This window comes from Pongo abelii, chromosome 10 (genome assembly GCF_028885655.2).
Source record: "Pongo abelii isolate AG06213 chromosome 10, NHGRI_mPonAbe1-v2.0_pri, whole genome shotgun sequence".
NCBI lineage: Eukaryota > Metazoa > Chordata > Mammalia > Primates > Hominidae > Pongo > Pongo abelii.
The window spans coordinates 130,683,906-130,705,931 of record NC_071995.2 but is presented as its reverse complement, the minus strand read 5'-3'; the positions used below and the strand labels follow the sequence as shown (position 1 = coordinate 130,705,931).

Genomic DNA, 22,026 nt, shown 5'->3' with positions numbered 1-22,026 from the left:
CAGGAATTTCAAAATAGCCCACCAACCTCATATACTACATTCACAAAGGCTCATCAGACACAGCCCATGAGTTAAAGGTCTTTTCTTGAAGCGACTCAGCAACGTCCTCACAACAGTCTGAGAAGGAACTCTGGGAGATCTGTAGAGGCTTGGGCTTACCACAAACTCAGGCCAAGCCACGGGCTGCTCTTGTCCTCACTGTCCAGCATTTCAAACATTATAGTTATTCTATGAACTTTGTATTTTACTTTGTTTCTTAAGTATAATAGCAACATGGCTGGGTGCAGTGGCTCAGCCTGGAATCCCAGCACTTTGGGAAGCTGAAGTGGGTGGATCACCTGAGGTCAGGAGTTTGAGACCAGCCTGGCCAACATGGTGAAACCCCGTCTCTACTAAAAATACAAAAATTAGCCAGGTGTGGTGACGAGCGCCTGTGATCTCAGCTACTTGGGAGGCTGAGGCAGAAGACTCGCTTGAACCCAGGAGGTGGAGGTTGTAGTGAGCCGAGATTGCACCACTGCACTCCAGCCTGGGTAACAGAGAGAGACTCCGTCTCCAAAAAAAAAAAAAAAAAAGTAAAATAGCAATGCATACTCAAAAACATTATGAAAATGAAAAAAGTATGCAGAAAAAAAAATCAACCAAATGCCAATTTGAGAGGTAGCTCTGAGCCTCATAGTATTTTTTGCACAGCTCTCTCCAGTTTACTATTTTAAGCATAGTTGAGATCCCACTGCATTAATACTTTTGGAAACTAACTACATATAATGAACGTAAAAATATTATCTTGAACTTTAGCATGACGGAACTCAACCCAAAAACTATGACCAGTCTTCCTTCTATTTGAACTGTATTTGTAAATAAATGCTGTTATCAATGACTGATTACAAACCATAGTAATCAGTCATGAATACTGTAGTAGTCAGTCCATGAATTACATAGTAGTCAGTCCATGAATTACAGGCAGTTCCCTAATCATGACCAACCTGAGTAGAGCAATGACTATTGTCTCCACCTGCAACTGCCAACAACCTGCCACACAGGACCCCAAATTCCGCAACAACTTCACTGAAAACCCAGGAAGGTGAAGACGAGGTCATGAGGGACTTTCACCCATGAAACTTCAACAGCACACAGAAGCATGAGGCAGGCAGAACAAGATACTCAAAGGGTTGCAGAGGAAGATGGCAGGCAGGGAGGTGTGTGAGTCAGGTGCCCTGGAACCTCTGCAGATTCTGCAACGGCCGCACTGCCCGGGCTTGCGTAGTGCCGAAGGACCCGACTACTGCCACGCCACAGCCACTCATCCCATAAGGCTGAGCGCCTGAGTACAGGTTTATACTGATTTCTGCTAGGTTTTACAGTGATTTAGAGCCAAAGTTCTAGCTCTTGGCTCTTCTTGGAAACTGGATGAGGACACCTCCCCCACCTTCTGACCCTCCAGATCCAAGATGGGTGGGACTGTGGTGGTGGCCCTGAGCGCTGTGCTCAGTGAGGAGGCTCATAGGAGGGCTCTGACCCCTATGGCTGATGCAGGAGCATGTGTCTAAAACCCACAGACCCTAACAGCAGACACGCATGCTTTCACCAGCCTCCAGGCACCCTCACTCTCACGTGTGTATCCACTACTCTTGCTGTGCCGAGGAGAGACAATGAGTTTCAAAACAACGGCACCGTATTGAGGGGAGGAGACGGCACCCCCTACTAGAGCACTTGCAGTTGGGAGGAGGGCGGGGCTGCTGTCAGTGCCCAGGGTGCTGGTAGTGGGGGGCTGTCCCGGCTTATCAGTGGTCTCGGGAGTCACCAGCAGGTGGGAAGAAACCAAAGTGCGTGGGCTCCGGCCGCCCCTGCGGTGAACCCTTCGGAATGTGCCCAGCCTTCTGACCCGGACACCTCACAACGCCACCCCTGCATGCCTCAGTTCAGATCACATTCCCACCAGACCAGGGGATGCTGTGTGTCACAGAACGGCCACTACCAGCCGGCTCCACCATCCTGCCCGGTCCTGCGGGGTCTGCACATGGCTGTTCTTCCACCAGTGATTAGCACAGCAAATAATCGAGGTCAGCCCGCCCTGAATTTCTCGTCCTCTGCTTTGCAGCAGCTTCAGGGATCTGGTGGACGTGCATGGACAATGCATTTGGCTCATGCAAACTCAACAACAGGCTTGGAAAAGGAAAGGAGGAAGCAGAGGGATGGTCCCTCAGTGGGCAGGCATCCCGGGCAGAGCATAGCGTCCCAGGACGCCAGGGCGGGAGCTTCACAGGCTGCCAAGTGGGGCTCAGGACTTAAAGGTGTGCAGCCGTCTATCCAAAAATCCATGCAGTGAGGACTGGGCATTAAGAGTGATCTACAGAGCACCTCAGATAGCTGGCTGCCTACACTATTTAACATGCACCTCTGCAGCAGTAGAGCTGACCTTTGATTTGAACAGTCAATGAAATTTGATATGACTTGATTTAATCATGTAAAGACATTCTCAGCTTTCAAAGGTTTTTGGGGGGACACATGCAGAAAGTTCACTCTAGTAACTAATTTTTTAAAGTCTAAAAACGTTTAGTATGTGCCAGTGCTAAAAGGGAAGTGCAAAGAACACAGCTGTGATGTTTACAAAAGCTTGTCCCAAATAAAGAGGAGCTGATGTTTTAACAATTCATCTCCGGCTGAACTGAAGGAGACAAGCTTTACAAATGGAGTCAGGGTACCAGATCTGCCTGGGAAGCAGACTCAGCAGGTGGTTCCTCGGCTCTGCTAAAGCTTCCTCATTCCATATTTAACCTCTGAATAAAACAATTACAAAAAGACCTGATGCCGGAACCAAGGTCAAACACTTTCAAATGATCTCCTGCATGGACCTTCAAGACTTACCTTCAATTAATACCATAAAAGAACTGCAATCAGCGAGAAAAAGAAATGTAATTTCTCAGTGCATATAATATGTTACCTTATGCTGTAAGCCTTTTTTTTTTCTTCTTTTTGAGACAGGATACTGCTCTATCGCCCAGGCTGGAGTGTGGCAGTGCAATCCCAGCTCACTGCAGCCTTAACCTCCTGGGGCTAAGCCATCCTGTCACCTCAGCCTCCCAAGTAGCTCAGACCACAGGTACACCACCATGCCCAGCTAATTTTTTTTTTATTTTTTGCCGAGATGGGGTTTTAGTATGCTGTCCAGGCTGGTCTCAAACTCCTGTGCTTAAGTGATCCTCCCACCTCAGCCTCCCAAAGTGTTGGGATTATAGGCATTAGCCACCATGCCTGGCCTGCTGTGAACCTTTTTAAAGAAAGCAACTGTGTTAGACAATACTATGTGTCTCCCATTCTCCATGTTCTTAACAGCATTTGACTTTGTTTAGGGCAGCAACGTGTTTAAATGAGGCCCCACTGCCCAGCCTCTGCTGAGTGGGGAGACCAAGTGACACCACGCTAGCCACTGAGAGGTAAGGGAAGCCACTAGGTATGGCTTGGGTGGAGATATTTAAAGAAGGGCAGAGCCAGGGCCAGGAGCAGTGGCTCATACCTGTAATCCTAGCACTTTTGAAGGCCAAGGCGGGAGGATTGCTTAACCCCAGGAGCTCGAGACCAGCCTGGGCATCATAGTGAGACCCCATCTCTATCAAAAAATCAAAATTAGCCCAGTGTTACAGTGCTTGTAGTCCCACCTACTAGGGAGACTGAGGCGGGGGGATCGTTTGAGTTTGGGAGGTAAGGCTGCAGTGAACCATGCTTGCATCCCTGCACTCCGGCCTGGGTGACAGAGTGAAACCTAGTCTCAAAAAAAAAGAAAGAAGGGCAGAGGCAGCCAGCTACATTTGCCGGTCCTCTTCCTTCCTGGAATGCAGAGCTAATGCTGGAGTAGGGCAGCCATCTTGCCAAAACTGGGCCAAGCAAACGGCAGCCTCATGGCACTCTCCCTTGGGACCATGCGCGGGCTCTGGGCTGCCTGCTTCCATACTTGTTACACTTGGAGGATAGAACACTTGGGGTTTAGAGCCCTGTAGCTGGCTCTGTCACAGGCAGCTGAACACAGGTCAGGACACACACAGTGAGTACTCACAGTCTGCCGTGTACTCCACCTGGGAGGGCTGCACAGGCGCACCGTCTGCGTTGTGTGGGGTGGGAGTGGAACTGTCAGCCTGTGCCTTACGAACAAGCGCTGCGAGGGGATGATCTGGGTCCACTACCTTCAAGGGCTGGAAACAGAGAAGACACAGCCTTAGCATTCAGGATTCTGAACCATGCAGAACTCTTCTGCTGCAAAAGGCTCGCCTCTAGGACACAGTGTACATGCCTTAGAAAAAACACACACATGCACGCACCCACGGAGGTCCTAACGGGTTGTGGCCAAATGCCCCAGCTGGCTGTCTCAGAGGAACTGAGTGAACACAGGGTTTCAATTTCCAAAATAACTACCAAGAAAAGGACAGATGAACAACTAAGACCAGTTTGACACCAATTAAAGTGTGAATGTCTAACCCCATGCAAAATTTGAAACTGCCTTTCCTTATAGGAGTTTCTGATTTTTAATCACCAACAGCTTTTCCAGTCCAATCAATCAGCAATCATTCCCACAAAAGGTCACCCACACTGCACAACTGCTGAAAACCAGATGCTTAAATCTAGTAGACTCCTGTTTTTTATGTCACAAATGGCAGAGTGGTGTGAATTAACCACAAGATACTGCTGAGTGGTTTCTTCACACAGATGAAGGGAGAATTAGAAGTGAAAATATTTATTTAAAAACAATCTGTGATGGTAACATAGGACTTGAAGATGCATATATTCTGATCACCTATAAAATCCAATCCTATGATGAAATCACAACTAAACAATTTTTTTTTCTTTTTGAGACAGAGTCTCACTCCGTCTCCCAGGCTGGAGTACATTAGTGTGATCTTGGCTCACTGCAACCTCCACCTCCCAGGTTCAAGCAATTCTCGTGCCTCAGCCTCCCGAGTAGCTGCAATTACAGGTGTACCCACCATGCCTGGCTAATTTTTGTATTTTTAGTAGTGATGGGGTTTCGTCATGCTGGCCAGGCTGGTCTTGAACTCCTGATGTCAGGTGATCCACCCGCCTCAGCCTCCCAAAGTGCTAGGATTACATGTGTAAGCCACCACACCCGGACAACAAAACAATTTTCAAGTCTTAACCAACACTCTACTTGGAATTCTAAATATCTCAAAGGAGTAAAATTGTAATAAAATGATAAAATTAACCTGAGCAAATGCTCATGAATTTTATAAGCTAGTCAGGTAAGAAACCAAAGAAGCAGATGCTTTGTCACCCAGCTAAAAACAAAAATGCAAATGCACCTCAATGATGATAAAATAAGATACAACTGTAACACACAAGAATGACATACTTCAAATTTTCCAAAATTATATTAGCAGAAGTTTTGTTGTGGCATAAAAAATATAGTTCAACAATGAGATAAAAACCTTCATCAGCTCTTCAAGTCGGTTACACTTCTTGGAGGCAAAGAGAGAGGGATGCAGGTAATTCCCATCTTCTTCATCATCATCATCTTCATTGTCAGAGCTGATTCCTGATTCTGAAATCAAAATCACATTTCAAGATTTTGGTGTTTGGTGAGAAAAAAAAGTACAAATTAATTATGCAAAAACTTAGAAGCAGCCAAAGGTAGAGCTTCTTGGTTATCTGTCGAAAAAACACTTTTAGAAATTTTTCCCTAGAGTCACCCAAGTTGTTCAGAAGAAGGCCAGATAGAAAGGATTGTGACCTTTGGCTATTTGGTGACTCCTTGCCAGCATCGAGCACCAGCTGGTCTGGGGCTCTGTATGCTTTCTGTCTGTCTTTTTTTTCCCCTTTTTTTAAAAAAGGGCAAAAATTGTACCGATTTATGAAAAGCAAAATAATAGCAACAGAAATAAACTACAACAACAAACCTTAAGATGAGATCTGCAATAAGAATTACACAACTGATTTTAAACTTATTTTGGCTGAAGAGAACAAAATTCAGTGGAAGGGCAAGGCACAGTGGCTCACGCCTGTAATCCCAGCACTTTGGGAGGCCGAGGCGGGTGGATCACCTGAGGTCAGGAGTTTGAGACCAGCCTGGCCAACATGGTGAAACCCTGTCTCTACTAAAAATACAAAAATTAGCCGGGCGTGGTGGCACGTGCCCATGATCCCACCTACTCGGGAGGCTGAGGCATGAGAATTGCTTGAACCCGGGAGGTGGAGGTGGCAGTGAGCCAAGATTGCGCTCGTGTCATTGCACTCCAGCCTGGGCAACAAGATCGAGACTCTGTCTCCAATAAAAAAAAAAAAAAAATTCAATGGAAGATATGTGTGTGTGTATATATATACATATATATGAACAGACTTGTCAAAATACCATCTTTATTCAAAATACAGCTAACTGGCTTTGGCAGTAAGAACTCCAAAATAGAGACACTGTTATAAAAATAATAGCTTAAAATAGATAATCCAAGTAAAATTTTCACTTTTGTGGCCATGTATAATTGAGCTATACAGCCCTGAACACTGTGGTACTTGAATAATCCAAGAGAGGTACTTGAATAATCCATAGAGAAAACATAGAGAACTGTTTTCTCTATGAAACGTTTTCTCTATGGGCAAAATGAGGGCAAAAATTTCCCACCCAGATGATTATGTTCTGATAGCATCAATATTTAATTATATTTCATTTATCTATAAAATATTAACCAAAGATTTAATAAAGGTGCACCAGCAGGGGTAACGATCATGCCTTAGCTGCAGAATTTCAGACACATTCTAGAAATTCAAGTCTGGCTTTCAACCATGCATCTGTAAGAATGTGTATCTTCATACGTTTCCCAGAACCACCCCGCCTGCCGCCCCCACAACACAGGCCCAAAGTCTGGACGGAACAGACGCAGTGGGACCTACTTTTTTTCTCGTCACTTTTGTTTTCTGCCAGGATGGTGTAGCGTCCCTCCTTCATGGCTTTCTGGATGAACTTATAGTAGGGGTTGAGGTAGTGGTCGAAGCGCAGAAAGTCGAACTGGGAGTTCCGGGCCTGCTTGGCCTTCAGCATGATCTCAAACTGTGCTCCCTGCCTGCACACGAAGCTGGCCGTGCGCTCGATGATGGCGTGCATTTTAGCGGTTGGTGGCTATGGGAAAACACACATATTTCATGTCACCCATTTGTCCTCTTGTCCACCGGCCATGTGATTTCATTAAAACATAGAAATGACTCTGGTTTTACTGTCAATTTTAAGAGATATGAGACTTTAAGCTGGAAAAGCCCAGGCTGTTCGGACTCCTCATCTCCAAATCTTGACAGGATTTTGCAGGGGAGAAAACTCGCCAGCTGAGGCAGGCCACTCCACTGTGGTACAGACCCACGGGAGGTGACTTCTTTGTGCACCAAGTCAACATTTTTCTATACATTTAAGTTCGGTTCTATGATGGAATTCAGGGGGTTTGTGAATCCTCTGTGCATGCGAATTTTACATACAAGCATTTTTCTAGGGAGAGGGTATACATTCCATGGTTCTCAATAACCAGAATCACTGCTCTTTCCTTCTTCTTAGCGGGGACTAGTTCTCACAGCTTGCAGGCTCCCTCTTACAAAACAGCCCTTCTGGACATCCAACAAAAGCCACAAGAGTACGCTATGTCTTTTCGTCTGCACCTGAGCCCTGCTTCTCAGCCCCTGCACAGTTCCTGGCTCACTGCTATTCCCACTTAAAAGCAGTATCCCAAGCTGAAGACCCCCTAGGTGTGGTCTGGCCAGAGCAGATGGGACACTCCGGGTGAGTTTCTTTCCAGCATCAAAGCCCTCCCCCATCCCTTCATGTGCTGCTAAGGAGTCACTCTGACGAACCTCATGCTCTTAGCATTTCCTGCCCACAAATGGATTGTTAGACCAAAGGCTGAAAGCCACACATCTAAAATACCTTTCATATCGACAAAGAGATTAACACTAGGAAATTACTTGCAAATAAATCTGGCAATTATTCTCATTAAAAATGGATGGTTAAGAATTCAGGGCTCCATCCTTCATAAAATATAAACAGCTTAATTCTCTAATTTAATTTTTGAACTAATAACATCCTTCACACTTAAAAAGGATAAATGTCTACAATTAGTTATTCATTAATCCCCAAATAATTTAAATTCCATGTTAAAGGCCCATTGTATGCACATCCATGACTTGGATTTTCAACCAACTTGTTGATCCAAAATTTCTTAAAAGTAGGCCTATCTGTTATATAATACTATTACCATGGTTAAAAAGCAATGTGTAGGTAATTTTACAAAAAAACAAAGCATCTTACGGACATATTTCAAAGTTGGCTACCAACCCTGAATAAGATGAAAAAGTATCTGGTTTGGAAAAAGCCATTCTTTACTTTCTTTATTAGGCAGACTTTAGGTAAATCATGTTCCATTTAAGAATATCATGATCATTCCTACTACACAATGAGATTTAAAAAATGCAGTCAACATATAAATATGCATATGTTACAACGGCCTGAGAAAAGGAAAACTGTTTTTCTAATTTAAATCCAGTGGGGAAGCCTTTTGTTTAAGGAAGCAGATGGAGCCCCGGAAGGGGGCTAAAACCTCCTCCCCCTCCCTGGAAATTCCATTAATGTGAATTTAAGCTCCAGAGGAGGCATGGGAAACAGGAGAAAGGTATCTACAGGTCAGAAAACCCACACAAATGTACGGTTTCCTAAGAGCTTTGGAAAACGCTTGAGCTCAGACCCATCGGGGGACCAGAAAGGAGGTGGCATGACATGAAGACAGGGAAATTAGCAAGGAACCCCAGGGGCAGTGGGGCCAGCCCTCTCCTCACGGGATTAGGGGAGAAAAAAAATCAAATACACGGTTTGCCCACAGCCCTAAGTAAGTATCAGATAGAGTCAAAATTCAAAGGCAAAAATACAAATACACAAGTACTAGCAGTAAATATAGGAAAATATTTTCAAACTCTTGCGGGTGGGAAGTCTTCCAAAATAAGCTTTAAAATTCTGAAGCCATAAGGAATAGAGGGACATATATCACTCTATACTTAAATTCTGCACAGAGAGTCGTACAATCACTTACAAGACAAAGTGCGGGGAGAAAATACCTGCAAGACACATTGGGGACCAAGAGTTAAGACTCATTAGACGTCAAGAGTCCTTATGAATCCGAACAAAAAGCCAGTCACTCCACAGCAATTCAAGAATAAATCAACATTTTTTCTCTCCCCACTCACCTTCCATGACAATACAGTACCTAAATTATGATAAAATAATGCTCTAATCTGCACAAATTCGATAAAGCTTAACTTTAGTGGTTCAGAGCTCTGGAGTCGGTCCCTTGGCTGGAACCCCAGGCCTGACCCTCACACATCTAACTTAGGGCAGTTACTCTTGACTTTCTAAACCTTAACATCTGGCAACAACTGTATCTGTTTCATAGAGTTATTTTTGTATTTTTATGAGACAGGATCTGGCTCTGTTGTCTAGGCTGGAGTGCAGCGGTACCATATCAGCTCATTACAACCTCTACCTCCAGGGCTCAAACCATCCTCCACCTTGGCCTCCTGAGTAGCTGAGACTACAGGCATGTACCACCATGTCTGGCTAATTTTTTTCATTTTTTATAGAGGCGGAGTTTCACCATGTTGCCCAGGCTGGTCTTGAACTCCTGAGCTCAAGCGATTCTCCCACCTCGGCCTCCCAAAGTGCTGGGATCACAGACATGAGCCACTGCACCTGGCCTGTAAAGTTATTTTGAGTATTAACTGAGAGATATGCCTAGAGAAGCACTTAGTACAGTGTCTGGTACACAGTAAGTGCTTCATAAAGCCTGGTTCTATGTTATTATTCATTAACAGAGTAAGTGTTGCACATAACAGCAACTATCAAACCTTTCCCCACTTTCCATAAAACGTGTTTGAGCAAGCACATTTTCCTTGGAACTGCGCCCTAACAGGTCTGGGACTACAGGCACGCGCCACCACACTGGCCTATTATTTTTACTTGTTTGTAGAGACAGGATCTCACTATGTTGCCCAGGCTAGTCTCGAACTCCTGGCCTCAAGTGATCCTCCAACCTTAGCCTCCCAAAGGGCTGGGATTACAGGTGTGAGCCACTGTACCCAGCCTGGGGTGCTATAATTTCTAACTACTTCTCACTCTTCATCCAAAAGCCTCAAGGATCCTGTCATCATTAGGTTCTAAACCAACATTTAGTTTAAAAACCAAAAACCTCCTGAAGTACCTGCTGTCTTTCCCAATCACTCCAATCTTCTCTTGTCAGTGAGTCAAACCATGTCCTGCCCCCTGAAGCAGCAATAGTCTACTTAACCACAATTCAACAATTCTGAGGCCTGGTCACTAAAACAACTTATAATGCAGACACTTTTGTCTTCTACATTTTCTCCACTAACATGGACACCACAGTGTATAATGTATACAATGAATTACTGCCAAAAAACACATAATAATTATGAGAATGAAATACCGACACTGCCATAAAATAAATGAAAGATGCAAATGAGAGACTCAATCAAGCACTCAGTTTCCACACAGTCAAAACAACATTCAAGAGGCCTTTTTATAATATCATTAGAAGAAACTCTAATGATAAGACAGCAAGTTGCTACACACTAAGACTTACTTTGCTCTCCAATGAGTGACAACTATGTTTGATCTGGCAGACTATCAAGAGCTTAGTGATGCTTATTTTGGCTGAGAACACAAAGCCATTAAATATTTTAATAGGAATTAAGGCAACAAAATTCTATTGTACCTCTATATTTAAATTTGAATAAAAAATTTAAAAATTTTTAACACTAAAAACAAGTAAAATTCCATATAGTCAACTTCACATAAACTTTTTAGCATTAAATATAGATGGAGCACTTAGCATTTAATAAAAATGGGGCAACTGTGATTTTTTTAAAGCTTCATGTTAATGTGTCTCTCATGCATAATAAACATATTTCAGAACAAATAGGAATACAACATATATAATACATGGAAAATATATTAATACAAGTCTCAGGATATCAAATCTTTGGGTAATTTCAGCTTTAACTATAGCAAAATGATCAATACTAGAAATGGGAAACAAACATATGTAGTAATATAGTTTGGATCTGTGTCCCCACCCAAATCCCATGTCGAATTGTCATTCCCAATGTTGGAGGCGGTGCCTGGTGGGAAGTGAATGGATCATGGGGCGGATCCTTCATGAGTAGTTTCACACCATCTCCTAGGTGCTGCTCCCGTGATAGACAGTGAATGAGCTGTCTTAAGATCTGGTCATTTGAAAGTGTGTAGCACCTCCCTGCCTTCCTCCTGCTCTGGACATGCTAAGACATGTCTGCTCCCTTCTCACCTTCCGCCATGACTATAAGTTTCCTGAGGCCTCCCCAGAAGCAGATGCTGCCCGGCTTCCTGTACAGCCTGCAGAACCGTGAGCCAATTAAACCTCTTCTTTATAAATTACCCAGTCTCAGGTATTTTTTTATAGCTGTGTGAGAACAGACCAATACAAGTAGTAATTATACTAGGCAAAATCCAAAGAGTTATTTTACCCATACTTGCAAGAATAAAAGAGAGGGAGAGGATATGTAAATGAGTAAGGGAAGAGAAGGAAAGCGTTGGAGGCAGGAATTAAAAGGGCTATTTTTATATTGCCCTTCATCACATTAATGAAGGGTAAGAACCATCAAATTCACGCTTAACTCAATTAGAGTGGCAGCGAGTGATCGCAGGGGGAGGTGAGAGATGCTGTCTCTGTGCGGAGCTTTCCTGGCATCTACAGTGCGGCGAGTAATTCAGGGTGTGGGACACAAACAAGAATCGAGAATGCCGGCATTGATGCCACTTGCAATCCAGTTACAAAAATGTCCAAGAAAAAGCTTCCTGCGAGGCACGAACACTTAAGAGTCCTTCCCAAGTATACACACGCAACAAAAAGATTTTCAACCTCCCTAGTAAACATATAAAAATCCCATAAAGCACGGTGACTGAAGATGGCATCATAGTTAAGACCACCGTTCCCAGCTGCCATTTATTAGCCAAATTCTTGACTTTCCTAAGTCTCAGTTTCTTCATTGGCACAAGAGGGATAGTAAACAGTAGTTCACTTATAGGGTTGTTAGCTTTAAATAAGATAATATGTAAAAAACAGCTTAGCACAGTGACTGGAATGTGGAAATCCCTCAATGAATATTCAGAAAAAAAGGGAAAATCCTGGTTTGGGCTTTAACACCTGTTATAACTTAATTTAATGTGATATAACTGAAATAGCAGGAAAGGTCAATGCTGAACAGACAGTAATCAGCTGCAAAGCCCTCAGATGAGGAAAACCAGGGTGGAATTCCCCTTCATCAGTGGAAGGGTGGCCTGGGCCTGGAGATGCCACAGGGACCTAATCACAACACAGAAAACTGCTAAGAAAATGTAACGTGAAGTGCCCCCAAAAATCACACTTTAAAAAGCCAGAACAAAGCAACGTTACTGAAATCAACGCTGTCTTGATCTAGAGTGCTTTTACATCTATGTATGGGGAGTAGCCCACTTGCCACTGATCCTGACTTAGTTTTTCTAAGCTATAAAATCTGGGGATTCAACTATATGGCCGCTGAATCACACCCAACTCCTCAAGTCCCTGATGCTCCAGTCTAGTTCTTTTGCTATAATTCTTCCCTTTTCTTTGAGGAAAATAAATAGGGTGTGACCTTTTTCTCCATTAACTCACAAACCATTTTAAAGCATTACATGCCTAAAAAGCAGCTATAATCATTATCGAGCTTTCCCACAAGCAGGAGTGAATTATGATAAATAATAATGATGACAATTAGTGCTCATGCAGGACACATACCAACTCCACGTCAGACGGGACGCTCAATCCTAAGGGGGCAACGAAGGGCTCTTCATTTTCCTCTAAATTTTCAGCCTCATTTTTTTCTGCATAAAAAGAAAATTTTAAAATTCAGAACAATGCAGGGAGGAAGGCACCCATCAACAGCAGGCAGCAAGATGGAAGCATGTGACTGGCTGTCCCTGCTTCTTTACCTTCTGTTGTTACTCCTAGAAGCCATTTTCAGCTTTCTCTTCTACCCACAAGGCAAGTGAAACTCACTTTACAAAATTCCAAATGAGGCGGGGTCGGGGGGGGTGGTGCGGCAGCAGGGAGGTGTGGTGCAGCAGCAGGAGTGTGTATAGGGTCAGACTGCACAGTATTCCCTTGGTATACGCAGGGGACTGGTTCTAGGACCCTTGCAGACACCAAAATCCACACGTGCTCGAATTCTGCATTTGATCCATTTGAACCCACATATATAAAGCCGATCCTCCATATATGCGGGTCTCACATCCCTCAATCTGATCTGTTTGGCTGAAAAAAATCCTCATACAAGCGGACCTACGCAATTCAAACCTGTGTTGTTCAAGGGTAACTGGAGTTAAACTCCTGCCCTGCCACTTGTTAGCTCCGGGATCCTGCTGTTCTCTGTTTCCTCACTGGCTGTGAAGTCATCACATCTACTCCCAGGGCCGAGTGGTGCTTAGGTGAGATAGCCCATGTGAACATCTCTACCATAATCCTCCACACTTAGCAGGTGCTCAATCCATGTTCCTTTTCCCCTCCGCTTCTCTTTCAGGTATGTATGTAAGTATTTAATTGGTATCGCTAAGATTTCTCTCCAACTATTTCTGTGGATTCCTGACAGCATGACACAACATAAGGTAGTCAATTCCTAGATAACTGATTTTCGTCTTTGAATTGTAAACCACCTGGGCATAACTATCAAGATTCCTCCACCCAAGCAAACTACCTCTTTCACAAATAATCAATTATTTTTCCATTTCTATGTACTCATTAACCATTCACTTAACAAATATTTGTCTACTATGTGGCAGACAACATACTACACATTATCTTTCTGTATTCTAAGGTACCTAAGTACATCTCAATAACTCAGATGATTACCAGTTTAAAAAGATACACTGAAATGTACAAAAATATCATAGCAAACTTTAAAAAGGTAACATTTTTAAGGATTTCAATGATCTATTGAGGTTCTTATTTCCAAACAGATGACATTAAAGAAACAAACCTTAAATCTTCATCAAAATAAATGTTTCTATCATATACAGTAAAGGCTCTTGAAGCGATAAATAATTTGCAAAGATCTCCTGTCAAACCTCATTCTGTGAAACCAAAGAGGAATTTTAAGCAGGTTTCCTGGTATATAAAAACTTGGGTATTCCAGTCTGATCAGATATAAGTTGATTACAATCCCTATTAAGTTACAGTTATTTAACACTGTCCCATCCATTTCTGTTTGAGTCCCCTGTTCTTTCAAAAATCAGAGACAAAGACGGGTGCAGTGGCTTACACCTGTAATCCCTGTACTTTGGGAGGCCGAGCCAAGTGGATCACCTGAGGTCAGGAGTTCAAGACCAGGCTGGCCAACATGGTGAAACCCTGTCTCTACTAAAAAATACAAAAAATTAGCCTGGCATGGTGGCACATGCCTGTAATCCCAGCTACATGGGAGGCTGAGGCAGGAGAACTGCTTGAACCCAGGAGGCAGAGGTTGCAGTGAGCTAAGATTACACCACTGTACTCCAGCCTGGCCCGCAGAGCAAGACTCTGCCTCAAAAATAAATAAATAAATATATCAGAGATGAATGAGAGGGCAGAGATTTACTACTGCTTTTTAAAAAGCTCCCTGTAATTAGTAAGTCTGTCATTCAGCTTCAGTAACCAAATGACACAGTTAGATTAGAAAATATCAGAAACACTGATTTGTAGAGACTTTCTATTGGCAAAATGCCAAGTAGCAGATGCGCTTTCTCAAAATCTCTTTGGGAATGAGGCAGGGGTGTGTGTTTAAAAATACAACTTTTTATATTCCAAGGTAGACTGCCTTAAAAAAAATAAGTAAGGCTGGGCGCGGTGGCTCATGCCTGTAATCCCAGCACTTTGGGAGGCCGAGGCAGGCGGATCACTTGAGGTCAGGAGTTTGAGACCAGTCTGGCCAACACGGTGAAACCCTGTCCCCACTAAAAATAGAAAAATTAGCCAGTTGTGGCAGCGGGCGCCTGTAATCCCAGCTATTCGGGAGGCTAAGGCACAAGAATTGCTTGAACCCGGGAGGCGGAGGTTGCAATAAGCTGACACTGCACCACTGCACTCCAGCCTGGGTGACAGAGCGAGACTCTGTCTCAAAAAAGTAAAACAAAGTAAATTTAAAAATACAACTTTTACTATATTTTCCTAAAATGAAAAAAATGATTAAAACATTGTCTAGGCAAATAGCTTTTCCTTAATGTTAAGTTATTCATAAAAATCAAGGCATTTTAATTGAAATAGCTTTTTGGGATGGATGGGTTAAACAGATTTGGTCTATTCTTATATATACCTTTATTTACAAAAAAAACAGCTTTAGTAGCACAAAATAAAAACCAACCATTGCAATACAAACTCAGATTTAAATAAATTCAAATAATCTTTTGTTTAAAAAATGGATATATAGCAGTGAGGGCCTGTCCCCACTCCATTATTCCCCTAAAAGAGGGAAAAAAATGGATATAGAATGATGAAAAATTATGAATATCTAAAGGATAGAAACTTGACTGAAAATAGTAAAGATCAGAGATGGAGGAGGCACTATCAAAATGCTTTTGGCTAGTATCATAAGGCTTTAAAATACTAACAAACAATACAATAGAGTAATTTTGAAAATCAAGACATATGTAGACATACTGACGGCTCAGGAAAAAAAATTTTATTTTAAAAGAATGTGACACTCAACGTGGCTGTTAGTGGTACTGGATTCTATTACAATATGCACGTGTGTGTGTGTGTGTGTGTGTGTTAGGTGTTTCACTTATATTAATGCAAGTTATACATGAAATGTCAAGCTCTAAGTTTTATGTGGGCCCAATTTCCATTAAGGAAATTAATCAGCATATAAGGCAATGTTCTGAGAACACCATTACAGAAAGAAAAGAAGTAACATTGTAAAATACTAAAGAGAACTTTATCTTAAGGGGAAAGCAAACTAATACTCAGATGATAAGCTAAGTCATGCTGAAGTTCTCAAGATTCAATAATTATAACAAACCGAACATCATTTAGCCCAATAATTACGCCGAGACAATGGTCCACCATCTAGAATAGAGGCTGACAAACTCTATAAAATGCCAGACAGTATTAATAAATATTTTTGGTTTTGTGGGCCATATGGTCTGTTTCATTTCTTCAACTCTGTCGTCGAAGTGCGAAAGTGGCAACAGACAATATGTAAACAAATGAGCGTTGCTGTGTTCCAATAAAACTTTACTTGTTATTTTCTTTCCAATACTTTAGATCTGTGGTTGGCCGAATCCACAGATGTGGACCCGATAAGCTGACTGTATTTCAACTCTTTATTTATGAAGTGGCTACAGTCTCTATTCCTTCCTTCTGATAAAAACACCACAGATAGAAAGCTGAACTCCTGTGTGTGGCTTAGAGATAAGACAACAAAATCAGAACTATCCAGAACCCGAGGAAGGACAGCTTATTCTGGACAAATAAATGCATGTTTACGTTTTAGACCTGATAGAACATTTCCAGTGCATTGTAACTTCTGAGGGATGGGTAGGTTTGAAAGTCAGTGCAAAAAGTCTTAAATACTTTAACTGGCCTTTAACTCAGTATAATTACAATTACACTTGAAAGTTTCTCTAAAAGCCCATAAAATAGAGCTGTGCAACAGTAATTCTTGTGCCCACAAAGTAAGGAGCAGGACTAAAGGCAGGGCAAAAGGAAAGCCTGTGTGTGTGTTTGCCCCACGTCCTATCATTCCATTAGGATTGCAGCCCTTGGAGAGTGCCGATGCGTAGAACCATAGTGCAGTCACAGGATGGAAGGGCAAACATCATTTTGCTTTAATACTAAAATGCTATAATTGCTTCATACTTGTTAAAAGATGTGTCACTTGGCTGGATGTGGTGGCTCATGCCTGTAATCCCAGTGCTTTGGGAGGCCAAGGCAGTAGGATCACTTGAGCTCAGGAGTTTGAGACTAGCTTGGGCAACACAGTGAGACCCCATCTGTTTTTTTAAATTATTGTGTATTTTATAATAAAAAAATTTAAAAAGATAAAAAGTGTTACTTAAGGAGAGACCAATGAAGTTCGGAATAACAGATTAAATTAGCTCTACAATTAAATCTCCATTTGATGTAATGTAAACATTTGAATGTTTCTAAGTTAACGTTCTTCTTCTTTTTAAACAGAATATCCTGAATATAGTGACCTGTCTTTAATGTGTCAGGTTCATGTTACCATTATTGCTAATTAATGACTGACCATGATGCAGTGCTGTGGTAGTGGAGCTCTCAATGCTTACTGAAGTGATTAAGGATATTTGTGTCTATACTACACAAGCCCAGGTTTTTCAGCAGCATTATTTTTTATATTCAAAGTTTCCCATGTTAATCCAGAAAAGCATAAATTCCAAATCTTTAATTTAAAATACTGTGGTAAGTATATGCCCTAGGTGGCATCAAGGCTACCAGGAAGCTGTGCTGTTTTCTGGGGAGTAGTAACTCCCTCACTGTGTCCTTCCACTGGGCATGTGTCACTGTCTCAGCTGTGGAGGGATATGGGGAAGGAGGTCGGTGAGAGGGCGATATTAACTCATCCCAGTTAACACCTATTCTTTCACTGCCTCAAGAATGAATCCCTGAGGATATTAATGAACATGTTACCAATCTAGAAACAAATAATCCGGAGTGAGTAATTCTGTTACCCGAATCAATGAGAAATAAACGATCCAATGCATTCACTTTCCACCTCCATTAATCATTCTAGTTTTTAACTTCGTTTTACCAAAAGAAGGAATATCACTCCCGTTTTCTCCTGTGGTCATAGTGGTGTTATCATGAGTGCCAGAGATGTGTTCTGCAGACTTGACCATCGTGCATGCAGCCTGTGTGTACACGTGTAGCCCTACACCAGCAGTCCAGGCAGCTCCCCACTCACCTCTCTGTTTGGAAGGCTCCTCCTCCTCTGTTGGCTCTGACGGGTCGTAATAGTCGCTACCGTAAGTGAACCCCACGGCATTGTAGCTCCCATCCTCTGCTAGTGCTTCACTCAATCGCTTGTATTCTTCCTCTTGAATAAAAATGAGGATTTTATCAACAAAAATAGAAAATTACTGAGAAAAACTTTACATATTTCTAAAGTTGTAGCTATCAGTAAAGCATACAACATACTTTTTTCAACCTACTTTTGAGGTAAAATATTTTTAAAAATTCACACTTTATATCTATCAATATGTACTTTTGTCAGTACATGTTTACCCACAGACAGCTGAATACACGTCTTTTGTGGAAAATTTCTTCCTGCTGAGAAAATTTTGGGATTAAGAACTGTATTAAAGACTGTTACAGCAAAGACAAGAACATCAATTTTATTTATACGATACTGTTAAAGAAGAACAGTTAAAGAGTTTGGTTTTTGTTTTTTTCAAATCCCAGTCTGCCCTCAAAAGCTGGGAAAATTCTTTGTGGCTCTATATATAAACTATCCTGAGGTCCTCTCAGAACGCAAAGACTCCTGTTTTTCCAATCCACTGGGTACTGTCAAGATAATATCAGAAAGAGTGAGTATAAAAAAATGAATGGGAGTAAATTTTTAAATACTTAAAAATTTTAAAAAGTTTGTTGCTGAAGTAAGTTTGTCTTGAGCAGTACCTTGCCTTGCCTCCTCCTCAAGCAAGTCCGTATGCAAGGCTAAATACCTCTCTTCATCACACAGGGCCTCTATTCGCGCCTCCTCTTCAGACAGCTGATAATCTCTGTTCCACGTGGAATACTCAGCATCGTACTCAGAAAGGTCATGCAGGTGACCACGTCCATCATATCTGTAATGTGAACAAGCTGGTCAATAAAAGGAAATTAACGTCTAGACTGGTGTGCATGTGTGATGTTTTATATATGTATATATAGATACACACATACTTACCAATTAAAATAAATAAAAATATTAAAACAAGTATAAAAACTCTTCCCAGATTTATATTTAATTTGGATAGTCATATCTCACCTACTTTTAAACTCAAGTTATCTTAACAAACTCTAAATGCCTTTCCACAGTAAGATAACATTTATAACTAAAGGCAAACAATCCATTAATAGCAAAAATGGTATCCACTTCACTGGCAGTTCTTACCATTATGGTTTGGTCAACCATTCAATGCCACTTGCAAAAAATTATTATTTTTTTCTGAAAAGTTAAATATCATAGCTTACATTCACACAAACCAAATACATAAATACCTATCCGTAAGAACCAAACGGTCGAAATTTCCTCGCTTCTTTCTGCTAGTCCCGAACTCTCAGGAGAGATCTTCACCAAAGAAACTTGCGTCCATTGGAGGTAAAATCTTGGCTAGGCTCGCCCCCTAGCCACTTGGCTGAGGAAATAAGTGCTGGGTTACGTGATAGAGAGACACACATACATCGGAACAGTGACATATACATGCAGTTTAAGGAGGTTCACTGGGAACAGAGCAAAACTATTAGAAGATACGGTATCAATATTTCCTTCTGAACTTTATACCCTCAAGGAAATAACATACATGAAGACACTTCCACGTTTCTCTTGCATGGACCGAACAGTAGTTTGGCCAAATAAGTAATGGGAGCACTTTCTGCTATGTTTTTAACATAAAGGATTCAATGAGGGTGCTGTCAACGTGTAACTGTCAGATAATAAATGAGTGAGTGAGTGAATTTTACTTAAAACACTCAGGTTTAGGGTTTCAAAAACAAATGTAGAGAAACAAACAAAAGTCTGCTTATTTTTTTAATGCTGACTTTTGTAAGGGGAACCAAAAATTTTAATGTAGACCAAAAAAGACATTTACAGGAAAAAGGCCCAAAATTCCAAGGTAGTCAAGTTACTGCATTTCATTAAATTTAAAAATTAATTGGACTTTGATGTAAACCTCCTTAACTTACAAATGTAGATTATTATTAAAAATATTATACATGTACATGTGCGGCGTTTGCTCCCCACCAGTTTTGGAAGACCTAACTCAAATCATGTACAGAATGACAGGAAAACTGTACAAAGAGCTCAGACTTCATTGCTTACCAAACTTTAATGATAAATATCACAAGTGACACTTTGGAAAAGCAAGCCTGACAACTCAGGCGACATATTCAATATAAACCATGGTGTGAAGGCACAGCACGCTTGAGCACAGCACGGAGCCATCAGATCCAGACATGATCTGATTCCGCGGCCCTCCCTTCACCAGTTCTTGTTTTCGAGCTCTAATTCCAAGAGGAAACGTCAGGGATGGAAAAAGGCCTATTTGGTCATTAATGGGTCCATTCTGGCCAGCTCAGAGGTCATCCCTACAGTCATGCTCCAGGGCTATGAAGAATCCAGTTTTAATGGTCTCAAACGATGGGCTTTCTTCACGTGGAGAAACTATTCCACAGTTTAATGGCTGGTCATGGTTAGCTTTTCAGTCCGGGCCCCAGAAGTAGCCGAACAGGCAAAAAAGAAAAAAACTACCCCACAACAACCCCAAAACCCAGAGACGAGGGGAAGGGGGATTGAAAAAATGGGAAGAAAGAGGGGAGCAAACCACCTACATCATGTAATGTTATCCTTTTCAAATCAAACGCCTTTAGAAATCCCTAATCCCAGGCCCCCACTGCCCATAATCGCTAGACACCCTCGAGTGACGACCTAAAGCAGGTTTGATTTGAAAAGAAACAACACATCTATATCCCAGCTCCACCCTTCAGTTTTAAGAGACAGTGAAACCAGCCCTAAGAACACTCTCTCTTCCAAGAGCAAGGCCAGGGTCCGCACGAAGTCAAGTGGCCGCCAACTGACGGGCAACTTTGCTCACTACCTCAATCTGTCAAACTCGTCGGATTATCACCGGGAAATCAAACGTCATGCCGGCAAAGTACGGGCGCTCCACTGAGGGCTCTGGGGGGCATAACAGGTTAAGGCTAACTCACAGGGTCCAAGAGACACTTCTAGCCACTGTCTCAGTGAGCGGCGGTTCGGAAGAATAAAGGCACGCCTCCCAGGCTACCCTCCCAGTACACCCAGCAGTGAGAGCGCGGCGAGTAGAAAAGCAGCGCACGACCCCATGGCATCGCCGGGCGGCAGGCCCAGGTGCGCTCAGGAAGAGACCCTGGGCACTGGCTGCTTTCACCGCGCGGAATCGCCAACTGCAGCCCAGCGACAGGGTGAGGGATCGAGAGGGGCTGCGGGACCAGAGACGATCCCTCTGGAGACGGACGCGGCACGCAATTCCAGCGAGTGCCTTAGGGCAGGTTTCACCGTCCCCCTCCCCACCAGAACACCAGGAGGAGGTGGGGACAGGGGAGGGGGTGTCCCCCAGATCCCCGCTGGCTCCAGAAAACCCTCTGCAGTCCTTGCAATCAAGTCAACATCAGACGAGATCAAGCGGGTGAGGGAAGGGAAGGATCGACGGGTGGGGGGAGGAACCGACCTGTCGATGAGGATCTTGTGGTCCCCCATCCAGGGGATGAGGTGCTGTCCCTGTTCCTGAGCCAGGGCCCGCTCGTCGTCCCGGAACAGCTTGCAGGCATAGCCGAAAACCAAGAGCTCCACTCGGCTGCCCCCACCGCCGGCACCGCCTGGCCCGGCCTCCTCCTTCGCGCCGCTTTTCCTCTCGGGTTTGGCGCGGCCCCCGCCCGCGCCGTACATGACAGCGTCCCCGGCGTCCAGGCTGGTCCTCTTCTGTGCCGCGCGACGTCCCTGATACCTCCACTTGGCCTACTCCTTCAGTCAAAGGCCCCACATCCCGGACCCAACCTCAACACCGCCGCCATAGCGGGCCACAAAATGGTGGAGGGGCAGCTTCCGGCAGGAGAGCTCGCATTTCCGGCGAGCGGACCGGCAGATTCGCCATGGCTTGGAGCTCTTTTGGCCGCTAGGAAATATTTTGGCTTTAATTTTCGCATTCAGATGTGCCGCCACAATAGGCGCTGCTGTATTCAGTGGAAAGTG

General features: G+C 43.0%; 1 protein-coding gene across 9 annotated transcripts in view; it reads right to left on the bottom strand.

Annotated features, from left to right (window-relative positions):
• Window positions 1-21,879, bottom strand: part of SFSWAP (splicing factor SWAP) — a 91,136-nt gene extending 69,257 nt beyond the window's left edge. For 7 of the 9 annotated variants that reach the window (XM_024256930.3, XM_009248410.4, XM_054527767.2 and 4 more), the window contains exons 1-7: window positions 21,506-21,878; window positions 18,714-18,883; window positions 18,001-18,132; window positions 12,843-12,928; window positions 6,895-7,120; window positions 5,439-5,551; window positions 4,055-4,190 (exon numbers count right to left, since the gene is read on the bottom strand). In XM_024256930.3, the coding sequence (XP_024112698.2) occupies window positions 4,055-4,190; window positions 5,439-5,551; window positions 6,895-7,120; window positions 12,843-12,928; window positions 18,001-18,132; window positions 18,714-18,883; window positions 21,506-21,723 (1,081 nt within the window). In that variant the 5' untranslated portion in view covers window positions 21,724-21,878. Of the gene's footprint in view, window positions 1-4,054; window positions 4,191-5,438; window positions 5,552-6,894; window positions 7,121-12,842; window positions 12,929-18,000; window positions 18,133-18,713; window positions 18,884-19,298; window positions 20,209-21,505 lie in introns of those variants that run through there. The other 2 variants (XM_024256931.3, XM_063712360.1) reach the window with 2 other exon arrangements.
• Window positions 21,880-22,026: the final 147 nt, after the last annotated feature.